This window comes from Hypanus sabinus, chromosome 22 (assembly GCF_030144855.1).
Source record: "Hypanus sabinus isolate sHypSab1 chromosome 22, sHypSab1.hap1, whole genome shotgun sequence".
Taxonomy (NCBI): Eukaryota; Metazoa; Chordata; class Chondrichthyes; order Myliobatiformes; family Dasyatidae; genus Hypanus; species Hypanus sabinus.
This window is the reverse complement of record NC_082727.1, coordinates 18101927-18115379: the sequence shown is the minus strand read 5'-3', so window position 1 is coordinate 18115379 and position 13453 is coordinate 18101927. Positions and strand designations below refer to the sequence as shown.

The window sequence follows — 13453 nt, the reverse complement described above, 5'->3', positions numbered from 1 at the left end:
AATATACAAACAGCTTACAGACTGCGGCAGAATGGATCTTCGTCTCTGATGCTCTGAGCTGTAACAACGTTGCACTAACCAGTACACAACCATGGTGTGCCCCTTGGCCTCTAAAAGTCTCCAGCTGCTGATTTTCTCCCATGGTTTCATAATTTGCACTGAGCTTGAATTATTATTCATACCATTATTCTACTATTCATACTAAACAATTAAGAAGTTACTTGTTCAAGAAACCTGGAATACAACCCAGTAAACTTAAATCAGCTCATTGAAAATAAATAAGAAAGATATGACCCTGTGCACACTCTTCTCTCCAGCACTGTTTCCTCCCACTGCAATCAATGGGTGCACAAGACAGGGGCCACTTGGCCTAGTACAGGTTCAGCAGGCAGGTTTCCCAGTCGCAGGGCAAGAAGTGCAAGGATGATTTCATCTATCTACAGGGCTCCATCAGGAGTTCTATAACAGAGGTGTGACTGGGAGTATCGAACCACTGACGGAAGATGTGATTCTGCCTGTACTTGGGAGTCCAGCCTTTCTTTGGCAGTAAGGAAGGCAAATACAATTTTAGCATTCATTTTGAGAGGACTAGAACATTAAAGCAAGGATGGAACAATGCGACTTTACAAGGCATTGGTCAGATCACACTTGGGAGTACTGTGAGTAGTTTTGGGCCTCATATCTAAGGAAGAATATTCTGGCATTGGAGAAAGTCCAGAGGAGATTTACAAGAATGATATTGAGAAAGAAAGGGTTAACATGTGAGGAACATTTAATGGCTCTGGGCCTGTACTGGCTGGAGTCTAGAAGGATGACGGGGTAATCTCACTGAAGCCCATAGAATACAGGAAGGCCTGAACAGAGTGCATGTGGAGAGGATGTTTCCAATAGAGAGGGAATCTAGGATCAGAGGGCACAGCCTCAGAACAGGACTTCTCTAGAACAGAGATCAGGAATTTCTTTAGCCAGAGAATGGTGATTCTTCGGAATGCCTGGTGAACAGTGGAGGCCAGCCATTGGGTATACTTAAAGTGAGGTTGATAGGTTCACAATTAGTAAGGGTGTCAAAGGATCTGCGGACGATGTGATTGAGAGGGAAAAATAAATCTACTATGATCCAATAGTGAAGCAGGCTCAGTGTACCAAATGCCCCAATATGGTCCCCTGGTTTAGTAGGTAAACACCAGCAGTTCTGAGCAGCCTTTGAAGCAGAATAATCACATCATTGTCTTTTCTTTCCCTGTTTAATTTTTCTCTTGGAAATCTCCCACACTGGTATTCATCTTATTTCTGATAGCAATATTACAGGCTGCTGGGCTTGGTTTAGGATCTCTGCTTTAGGATTGGAAAACTAATTAAAAACTTTAGATGACATTTGGCAAGGGTTTTCCCTAGTAAATAAAACACAGTGTCTGGAGGTTCAGCAGTTACAGAGCTTACATTAAATTATACACCTTACACATGTGTATATTCTGAAGGTATGGGATATTTGTCATTGGATTTCACAGGCAGCCATTTAACAGACTACACAGAAGATAATGTATTTAAGTACACCAAAGCTTTTACTGGCAATAGATTGTTCAGCACTTGGACTGCTACACTGAGTGGAGCTCCCATTCACATGAGTGGAAACTGAGAAGACAGTAGGTCATTTTCATTTATTTACAGATTCAGATTCAGATTATTGTCATTTAGAAACCACAAATGCAATGCAGTTAAAAAATGAGACAACGTTCCTCCAGAATGATATCACAAAAGCACATGACAGAACAGACTACACCAGAAAATCCCCATAACGTTTGGCAATCCCCAATCCAGAGTCTGGAGAGGCTGCTGCATATTAATATCATGCTACCGTCTTAGCATGTTCCCTGGAAAGGAGCTCCAAATCCACCAGACAAACAAGACCAAAAACTAAAGCTACAAGACCTGCACAAAACCACATAGTTACAACAGTGCAAACAATACCATAATTTGATTAAAAAAAACAGACCATGGGCACGGTAAAAATAGTCCAAAGATGTTAAAAGACTATAAGTTCGAAAGAAACTACCACACAGTTTCCAGAAGTCCTCAGGGTCCCGATAGATTCGTCATCTCACACCGGCGGCAGAAGGGAATATCCCCGCTATGGACTTCCACGGTGCCGCCTGTCTCAGCCTTGTAGACGCAGCACAATGAAAGCTCCGTCGAACCCAGCCTCGCAGACACAGCACACACTGAAAGTGACCTGACTGCAGCGGAATCCAAGTCTGTCAAACCTCCGAGCCTCCGACCATCCCCTCCAGCACAGCCTCTCTGAGCACCATCCTCTGCCGAGCGCACTATGACGCCCCCACCAGCGGCCACCGGCAACGCGACCCCGAGGACTGGGGGCCTGTTCTTCTCAGCAGAGACCCGGACCTCACAGCAGCAGCAGCAACGAAGAAGGCCTTCCTGGAGATTTCCTGATGTTCCTCCGTGCTCCCACATCCGTTTTTCATCAGATTAGGATTGTGCACGGCACTCCGCTTGACAAATAGCAGATATCAACTCCGGAGAGGCCGCTGCAGACTGCATTGCGCCGCCATCTTGAAGAGCAATACCATGCAGAACAGGACCTATCGGCCCAACGCGCCACACAGCACAGCAAACCAGCTTTTTAACATTAGCCTATTCACAGGACAATTACAAATGGCCAACTAATCTAATGAAGGGTCTCGGCCTGAAATGTCTACAGATTATTCACTTTCATAGATACTGCCTGACCTGCTGAGTTCCTCCAGCATTTTGTGAGTGTTGTTCTAGATTTCCAGTATCTGCAGAATCTCTTGTGTTTGATAACCTACTTATCAGTATGTCTTTGCACCTTGGGAGGAACCGGAGCACCTGGAGGAAACCTACACCCTCATGAGGAGAATGTGCAAATGGCTTACAGACTGCGCTGGAAGTGAATTCTAAATTCTGGAATGGCCGAGCTGTAATAGCATTGCGCCAACTGCTTTGCTACCCTGGCATCCTGTAAACTAAATTTTACACAGCAAATACAAATGATATTAATACCTTTACCCAACCTGGGTTACAAGGTTGTTACCCACCCAACACAGACTGTTAATCAAGATCTTGAAATGTGCCACATTCACTCACACAGCAGCTGCAGAGCTCTGAAAGCTCCAAGTCTCAAACCATTGAGCTTACCTCGAGCTGCCTTCAGCTTTTGCCGTTCAGCTTCGCGCTCTGCCTTGGTTTGATTGCTTTTTACGCCCAGGGCTCCAATAACCAGCCTTCGAGCCAGCATGGCGCTTGTCTGAGGTCGTTCCTTTGCTGGAAGGAGAAATTCTGAAACAAGAGAGGTGGGAACAGAGGACTTAGTTCTTTTTTTAAACTGTGAATATCAAGCAGAGACCCCAATTGAACAGAATGGAACTTTTACACAGCATATTGACAGAGAAAATAAACAGTAATTCATAGATAACAGCTCGTTTAATACTAGTACACATAGCGGTTATGGCCACATTAAAACAATTACATTCATTTTCAATTACGTAGCTTTTGTAAATCATACTATAAGATGTGAAAGAAAATTACTTCAGAGAATGTGATCTTATAATCTCATTGCAGAAGAGCAATGTTTTACTGTTTAGAGGTCACTAAATCTGTCATATTAATGGCTCAGAATGCATTTGCAAAGGAAATTATATTTGCACACTTTTGATCCGTCTTTCTTAAAATCACAACTTTGTGTGCTTTATTTAATGTCTTGGATGAAACAGCCTGCTCTTGATTGATTCTTATGGTTCCGCAAAATCTGGAAAATAAAAATCCCTGCCATCTTAAATCACTTAAATAATTGGTCCCCTTCCTTTGATAGGTACAACATGCAAGCATACAAACAAATCTCTTTCCCTGCCACTGAATAAGCATATTCGTCATGCATTATTCAACTAACTGGTTACAAATTGCCAAATCATTACCACCTTTCAGTGCCTAATCATGGAAGCAATGCAGTTTTTTCTCAAGGATCTGCATAAATAATATAGAGTCAGGGAAATTACCTGTGAGCCCTCGTACTTCAGATAATAAATGCCATGGCTGTGTGCATCTCTAAGTGGGAAGTGGTGTGTGATTTTAAATTTAATCTAACTCTAACAGCAGTTTTAATGAGGCATTTTATCTGATTGGAAATTGCTATGCTCTGCTCTGCTTTATTTCAGAATCTATATCCATTTCCATATGGTAGTTTTACCCATTATTTGATAGAGATATACCACATATTGAGCCTGTGGTTCTACTTTGTTAGGAGTTTGAGGCAATATGGTATGTCACAAAAGATATACAAAAATTCCTATAGATCTATGATGGAGTGCGTTCTAACTGGTCTCATCACAGATTGGTATGTAGTCACCAATGCACAGGGTGGAAAGAGGCTGCAGAGGGTTGTAGACTCAGTTAGTTCCATTATGAGAACACTGCTCCCCACCATTGAGGACATATTCGAGAGGCCTCTAGGAGGCAGCATCTGTCAGTATGGATCCTCACTACCTGGGACATGACCTTATTACTACCATCGGAGAGCAAGTACATGAACCTGGAGACCCACACTCAATGATTTAGGAACAGCTTGTTCCTGTCTGCATCCAGTTTCTGAATGGACAACGAACCCATAAATGATATTTCACTTATTTGTTATTTCTGCACTACTTAATTAATTTATATAATATATATTGACTGTAATTCACCATTTTTCTCTATTATATAAATATAACTACTGTTATAACAACAAAGTTCACAACATATGCTGGTGATATTGAACCTGATTCTGATTTTGTGAACAGTACCTCATTATTCCTTTTTTCTGACACTATTTATTTTGCAACTTATAGTAATGTTTACGTCTTTGCAGTCTACTGCTGGTGTAAAACATCAGTTGAACGTCATAAAAGTTGATGATAATAATTCTGAATCTGACATAAAACTTAATTGGATACCCACTTGTAGGTGTCAACCCTCTGAGGAACATCAACAACTCTAAGTGGCCCAGCACTCAGGAATGGGTAGAACAGGGTATGTCAGAAAAATGGACGTCATGCTCATAAAAATACCTCACACTCCTTCCTCCCTTCCTTCTTCTTGTTTTACGGCGGTTGGCGCCCAGCTTAATAGTGCATTACTGCCACCTTCTGCTTCGGAGTGCGGATCAGACGATAGACAATTACATTCCAAATCCCTTCACCCATTCACACACATACACACACCCCTACCCTAATCTACACTTTATCCTTGGCCATCCTAGTACCCTATTCCTTTTAACCATCATATCCTATAAAATATCCATCATATCATATCCTATATACCTCATATTCCATCTGGGCAGCCTCCAACCTGATTGCATAAACATCAATTTCTCAAGCATCCGACAACTTCTCCACCCCTTCCCCATTTTGTCTCCCCTCTTACCCTTTTATCTTCTCGTCACCTGTCCATCACCTCCCTCTGCTCTCCTTCCCTTTATCCCATGGCCCACTCTCCTCTCCTATCAGATTCCTTCTTCTCCAACCCTTTCACCTTCTAACTTCTTACTTCATTTCCACTGCCCCCCCACCCACCTTCCCCCTCACCTGGTCTCAACTATCCTCCTCCCATTACATTCTGGCTTCTGCTCCCTTCCTTTCCGGTCCTGAGGAATGTCGACTCTGCATTCCTTTCCACAGGTGCTGCCTGATCTGCTGAGTTGCTAGATCTGCTAGCACTTTGTGTATGTTGCTCAATGTTTTCAGCATCTACAAAATCTCGTGTGTTTCTGCTTTGCAGTGATGTGGCCTGAGCTGCAGAATAGTTCAGCATTTTCTGAAGATATTAAAGACTTTCAGCTTCTGCAGCAAACTGTTTTCGTGCTCTCAGATTCAAATCAGCCCTCCACCAACTTCTTGGGTACTTTTACCTCAGCAGACACTTCAGTAGGTACAGATATGTACCTAATAAAGTGGCCACTGGAATAGAACCCAGTGTGGTTTTCTGCTGCTGTAGCCCATCCACTTCAACATTTGACATGTCGTGTGTCAGGGATGCTTTTCGGTACACCACTGTTGTAATGCATTATTATTTGAGTTACTGTCACCTTCCCGTCATCTTGAACCAGTCTGGTTATTCTCCTCTGACTTCTGTCATTAACAAGGCGTTTTCACCCACAAAACCGCCGATAACTGGATATTTTTTTGTTTCTCGCACCATTCTCTGTAAAGTCTAAAGACTGTTGTATGTGGACATTTGAGGAGATCAACTTCCTGAGATACTCAGACCACCTCAACAGGCACCAACAAGTCACTCAGATTACATTTCTTCCCTATTCTGATGTTTGATCTGAACAACTCAACTGCTTGATAGTGTCTGTATGTTTTTACGCATTGAGTTGCTGCCACATGATAGGCTGCTTAGATATTTGCATTAATGAGTAGGCATATTGATGTACCTAATAAAATGGCCACTGAGTGTACAATGGTGAAATCAGGGTGCTGCCTGCAATGCTCACACCACAAGAAATGTTGCTGAGAACGAGTACAGAATGATATATTAAAACTAAAAGCCCACTGATTTTTAATTATAACATCTGTATTTTATTAATGCTTTCCACAAATGTGAACAGCTAATTTGGGAGTGGTGGATTAATTGAGAGATAATTCAGCTCCACACACTGGGAAGCATGCAAACCATGTCTTTCAGGACCGACTGTTGGCTTGCAGTTCCAGTACACTGGAGAATCTTAATGTACCGCTCAATGACAGGATTATTATAGCACAATCCCTGTAATAGAATTTAGAAGCGGTGATTTCAAGTGCAGCTTGAAAATTGCAGTTATGTCGATCATGAAACCATTCTTTCTGGCTGTTAATACATCAAGTTTCCTTAAAAGAAAAAAGCACTAATGTTGCAAATCTGAAATAAAAGCATCATGCGGGGAATGTGCATCAGCACGCATAGCGAAAGCAGGTGTTCTAACAGCGTTACATAACCAGTCTGCCTTTCCCATTTGTGCCTTCACTAACTGGCCTATTTCGCACTGCACTATCATTTCTTCCGCACTGAAGGGTGTTGACATTTGCAGGCTGCCCCCAAGCACAATGCTCAAATTTCAAAGTTCAAAGCAAATTTATTATCAAAGTATATACACGGTATACAAACTTGAGATTTGTCTTCTTGCTGGCAGCCACAAAACAAAGAAACACAATAGAACCTATTTAAAGAAAAAGACACACACAAAGACCATCAAATACCTAATGCGTGGAAAGAAAAAGAACAAATTGTGCAGACAATAAAAAGTATACAAATAACATAACCGCAGGGTTCTCAAAGTACCTCAGTGCTGTGCTGGTGGTTGCAGGCCAGAGCTCCAGAGTCAATTCAGCACTGAACCACTCAAGCAAATCACACAAATAGTAAAAAAATAGACAAAAACAGAAGAAACACCATCTGCAGAGTCCCCAGTTGTGGAGTGCGTTCAGTGCTGAGGCAAGTGGATCCTGTCCAGAAGTCTGATGGCAGCAGGACAACAGAACTTGGTGGCATGTGACTCAAGATGCCTACACCTTCCACTGGCACCAGCAATGAGAAGAGACTGGTCAAATGCAGGCAGATAGCTCTGAACAACTGCTTGTTTTCTGCTCTCGTCCTCGATCCGTTAATTGACATGGAGAAATGGAGCCTAGCATGGGTTCGTGCTCCACTATTGGGGATTGACGTAGCATGCACCCCCGGTGTTGGCTGCCTCGGCATACTTGAGTCCAGTTCATTGAAACCCCCAGGAGATCGCAGAAGTACCAGATCATTTAACCAGCACAAAGGTACATTCTTAAAATGGAAATTACAGGCTGCAAACAATTGCAGTTCAGAAGAAGAAAAAGTAGTATATTTGGAAGAAGAGCCTCTAGTTGTTTTGTAAGCTGCCTACAAGACATCACTATTGGACCATAAGACATAAGGGCAGAATTGGACCATCTGGCCCATCGAGACTGCTCTGCCATTACATCATGGCTGAACCATTTCCCTCTCAATCCCATTTTCCTGCTTCCTCCCCATAACCTTTCATGCCCTAATAAAGAATCTACCAACTTCTGCCTTAAATACAACCAGTGACCTGGCCTCTACAGCTGCCTGTGGCCACGAATTCCACAGACTCACCACTCTCTAGCTAAAGAAATTCCTCCTCATCTCTGTTTCAAATGGATGTCCCTCTATTTTGAAGCTGTCCTCTCTGGGTGTAGTCTCTCCAATCAAAAGAAACATCCTCTTCACATCCAATCTATACAGACCTTTCAACATTTGATAGGTTTCAATGAAAACACCCTCATTCTTCTAAATTTCATATCTTCGTATTGTCCACAAACTTGGCCACAAGCCATTAACTTCATCATCCAAATCATTGATTTATAACGTTAAAAAAACAGGTCCCAACACAGACCCCTGCAGAACACCGGCAGACAACCAGAAAAAGCTCCCTTTATTCCCACTCTTTGCCTCTTGCAAATTAGTCATTCTACTATCTTTACTGTAATACCATGGGCTCTTATCCTGTTTAACAGCCGCATGTGGGGCACCTTGTCAAAGGCCCTCTGAAAAAACAAGTACACCACATCCACCGATTCTCCTTTGTCTATCCTGCCTGTTATTTCTTCAAAGAATTTCAAAAGATTTGTCAGGCTAGATTTTCTTTTAAGGAGACCATAATGACTTTGGCCTATTTCGTCATATACCACCAATTACTCCAAAACCGCATCCTTAACAATCGACTCCAACATCTTCCCAACCACTGAGGTCAGGATAAATGGCCTATCATTTCCTTTCTTCTGCCTCCTTCTCTTCTTGAAAACCAGAATGACATTTTCAATTTTCCAATCCATTCCAGAATCTAGTGATACTCAAAAGATCATAACTAATACCTCCACAACCTCTTCAGCTACCTCTTTTAGACCCCTGGAGTATAGTCCATCTGATCCAAGAGACTTAACTATCTCCAGATCTTTCAGTTTCCCGAACACCATCTCACTCGCAATTGCAACTGTACTCACTTCTGTTGCTAGTCACTCTCGAACCTCCAGCATACTACTAGTATCACTACTAGTGAAGACTGATGCAAAATATTTATTTTGTTCATCCGCCATTTTCTTGTCTTCCGTTACTACCACTCCAGCATCATTTTCCAGAGGTTTAATATCTATTCTCACCTTTCTTTTACCTTTTATATATCTGAAAAAACTTCCAGCATAATTTTTGATATTATTGGCAAGCTTACCTTCATATTTAATCTCTCCCCCATGACTTTTTTAGTTGCTTTCTGCTGGCTTTTAGAAGTTTCCCAATCAGCTAACATCCCACCATTCTTTGCTCTATTATATGCCCTTTTTTTTACTTTTATGTTGGCCTTGACTTCCCTTGTTAGCCACGGTTGTGTTATCCTGCCTTTAGAATACTTCTTCTTTGGGATGTATCTATCTTGTGCCTTCTGAATTGCTCCCAGAAACTGCAGCCATTGCTGCTCTGCCATCATCTCCGCTAGTGTCCCCTTCCAATCAATAATACTGATATCTGAATTTAGTTACTCCCTCTCAAATTACAGAGTGAATTCTATCATATTATGATCACAGTTTCCTAAAGGTTCTTTTACCTTAAGCTCCCCTATCATACCTGGATCATAACACAACACAGAATCCTGAATTGCTGATCCCCTAGTGGGTTCAACCACAAGTTACTCAAAAAAAAACACCTTGGAGGCATTCTACAAATTCTCTCTCTTGGGATCCAGCACCAACTTGATTTTCCCAATCTATCTACAAATTGAAATCCCTCATGATTAACATAACATTGACTTTATGACATGCTTTTCCTGTCTCCTGCTGTAATTTGTAGATCACATTCTGGCTACTGTTCAGAGCCTGTAAATAACTCCAATTAGGGTCTTCTTATCCTTGCAGTTTCTTAACTCTAACCAGAAGGATCTTCTGATCCTATATCACCTCTTTCCAAAGATTTGATTTCATTTTTTCACCAGCAGAGCCACTCTTCCTCCTCCACAGCACACCTGTCTGTGTATCCTTGGATATCAGGCTCCCAATTAGAATCGTCTTTCAGCCATGAGTCTGTGATACCCGCAACATCATACCTGCCAATCTGCAACTGCACTACAAGATCATCTACCTTATTTTGTGTGCAACATGCACTCAAATAGAACAACTTCAGTCCTGTATTTGTCACTCTTTTACACTGCAACCCATCCTAATGACTGCAATTTTACCCTATCATCAGCCTGTTCTTCCTGACAGTCTCACTATACACTACCTCTGCTGTAAAGCAACATCCCTGTCCTCAGCCCTATCACTCTGGTTCCCCCCCCCCCGCCTAATTAGTCTAAACCTTCCTCAACAACTCTTGCAAACCTGCCCACAAGGATACTGTTCCCCCTTGGGTTCAGGTGTAGCCCGTCCCTTTTGTACAGGTCATACCTTGACCAGAAAGGATACCAGTGATTCATATATCTGAAACCCTTCTCTCTGCACCAGTTCCTCAGCCACAAATTTATCTGCCAAATCATCCTTTTACTGTCACTGGTGCATGGCACAGGCAGTAATCCAGAGAATACCACCTTGGAGGTCCTGCTTTACAGCTTTCTACCTAGCTCTCTAAATTCTCTTTTTAGGACCTCCTCTCTTTTCCTTCCTTTATCTTTGGTACCAATATGTACCAAGATGTCTGGCTACCTCCCCTTTCAGAATGTTGTGGAAACAATTTGAGATGTCCTTGACCCTGGCAGCAGGGAGGCAACATACCATCTGGGTCTCTCTATTGTATCCACAGACTCTCCTATCTACTCCTTTAACTATGGAGTCACCCATCACCGCTGCATTCTTCCTCTGCCTTCTTTGTTTCTGAGCAACAACTCAATGCCAGAGACCTCGTTGCTGTGGCTCCCCCCAGTAGGTCATTTCCCCCCAAACAGCATTCCAAATGGTATACCTGTTATTGAGGGGAACAACCATAGGAGTCATCCGTACTGGCTGCCTAGTTCCCTTCAGTCCCCTAATGGTCAACCATTCACATGCTTCCTGCAACCTCGGGGTGACTACCTCTCAGTTTCCCTTATGAGCCGAAGGTCATCAATTGCAGCTCCAGTTCTTTAACATGTTCTCTGAGTAGCTGCAGCTTGATACTTCTGGTGCAGATGTGGCTTTCTGGGATGCTGGACGTCTCCCAGACTTCTCACTTCTCACACACAGCCCCTGGAATCATTCTTACTGCCCTAACTGTACAATTAAGAGATGAAGAATAAGCAAGAAAAAGCTTATCAGATACTTACATTGCCTACAACTATTACTGCCCAACCCTGCTGAGCCAAAGCCAAAAGTCTCCCCACTCTAACATTGTCCCACTTTATCTCGCTGGCACCACCTTGGTGGAAGTAACTCAGACTATGTTGGTCATTGACTTAAACAATATATTTTACTCTATGTTTATATATACATGTGATAAATAAAGCTAATCTTTAGCTTTGCCATTTAATCTTTCCTGTGTCTCTGTCAGAAAAGCTATTATATCTTCTAGGGTTCTTGGGAAATAAAATGTTGTCTATCTTAGAGTGAAAATGTTCCATGTTTGTGGGACTTGGGCTCATTAAATAGCCATAATTAAATCAGGAATGATCAAATCAAAGGGCAGGAAAAATATTGGCAAATTGGTTTTATACTTGCTTTTAGCGATAAGGCAGAATAACAGGCACTTAGGCCCAAAGAGCCCAACCACACCCATGTGACCAATTAACCAATTAAAAGTCTCTTAAGTGCCTCTAATGTATCTGCCTCCTCCTCCACCATTTCTGGGAGAGCATTCCACGCTCTGCAATTTCTTACAGTCACAGGTTGAGCAGCTGCCATACTAAGTCGTGATAGATCAGGATTGTACCAATAAAAATTAATGAGGGTTATTGGAGAGGATATATCCAGCTCTTTACTGTTGTCAAATTCAGATACAGCTCCTGACAGGATTTGTTGTCAGACATTCCCAGTGGGATTTTAACAGAACTTCATACATAGTATTGAGAGGCAGAGAAAAAGAACAGAAAGTTTCTGCATAGCAATCACCATGGGATTCACTCCCACTTGTAATATCATCTTTACTAGACCCTGAACTTGTGCACAGGACTTACAGCATTTATTATGCTTTAATGCACTTCCAAACTGTTCCTGTCCTCAGCTCCCATGGAAATCAGCCTGTAAATTATCAGTGCATTTTACAGTAGGCATTGACTGTTTCATGCCAGGAGTGAGGTGATGGCAATCCAATGTGAAGAAGAGGACACATTCCACAAATAGCAAAAAAAAAAGAAGTAAGTAACACATAGAAAGTACACCGCAGAGTTCCCAATAGTGAGTCCACAAGTTGCAGAGCCTGTTCAGCACTGAGGCAAGTGAAATGAGCTGAGGAGTCTGATGACCACAAGCCAACAACTGCTCTTGAACACGGCAACGTGGGACCCAAGACTCTTTCAACTCTCGCCCAATAGTAGTAGTGAGGAGAGAGAGAGACCAGTCAAATACAGCAAGGCACGCCCTATACACCGTTTTCATTTCCGCTCTTGGCTTTGTCAATTTTAATCTTGTTCAATGCTTTAACTAGCATAGAGTTTTGGAGCTAAACCTGGGTTCATCTTCTGCTGTCTGTCCCCAGCAAAGGCTGCCCTGGCTGTATCTATCCTCAAGCGTCCAGTTTGCTGAATCCCCAAGAGATTACTATATCACCAGTTCATTAAGATGGTTCAAAAGTACATCCCTTGAAGGAAAATTACAGTTTGCGGGCTGCAGCAATCACAGTTCAGGAGAAGAATAGCATCTAGTAGTTTTGTGAGCTGCCCACAAAATGTCATTGTAGGTCGCTAGCACATCTTGGGTATATACAGAGTAAATACGCCTAGTCATAATCCATATTGTGCATGTAGCACAGCTGTCCTGAGCACTCTTCATGGCACTTCAGTCCTGTATCACAAGGTGTCACTGTGCATAACAACATCAGTCTCCGTGAAACTGAAGTACTGCAGGTGATTGAAATCTGGAATAAAAACACTAAATGCACGCTATTCCACTTTTCTTTCATCAGCATCCTTCATAATCTTGAAGCTTATATAACTGTGGCTGGGGTCTCAACTTGAACTACATACCGTGCACCCAATAACCTTGTGCTTGCTGACGTTTACTAGCTTCCATGAAGCGAAGAATCAATTACTGATTTTATTATTCCCTTTTATTTCAGGCTGTACTAGCAAAACCAATGCCCATCTCCAACTGCCCTTGAGAAGATCACAGTGAGCTGCTGTTCCTCTGATAACTGGGAAGTAATGGCCATCTTGTTCCAGGAACTGGACTCAGCAATAAGTCAGGGAAGTGTGTGCCTGGGGAAGGGAAAACTGCACGTGGAGCTCCAGTGTACCTGAAGC

General features: G+C 42.4%; 1 protein-coding gene across 8 annotated transcripts in view; it reads right to left on the bottom strand.

The window, feature by feature from the left end:
• r3hcc1l (R3H domain and coiled-coil containing 1-like) overlaps positions 1–13453 on the bottom strand; it is a 347567-nt gene that overhangs the window by 101113 nt on the left and 233001 nt on the right. For 7 of the 8 annotated variants that reach the window (XR_009507404.1, XM_059947162.1, XM_059947163.1 and 4 more), the window contains one exon: positions 3178–3318. Coding sequence is in view for 6 of the 8 variants with exons in the window: in XM_059947162.1 (XP_059803145.1) it covers positions 3178–3318 (141 nt within the window). In the remaining 2 variants the exon portion in view is untranslated. Of the gene's footprint in view, positions 1–3177; positions 3319–13453 lie in introns of those variants that run through there. The other variant, XR_009507405.1, reaches the window with a different exon arrangement.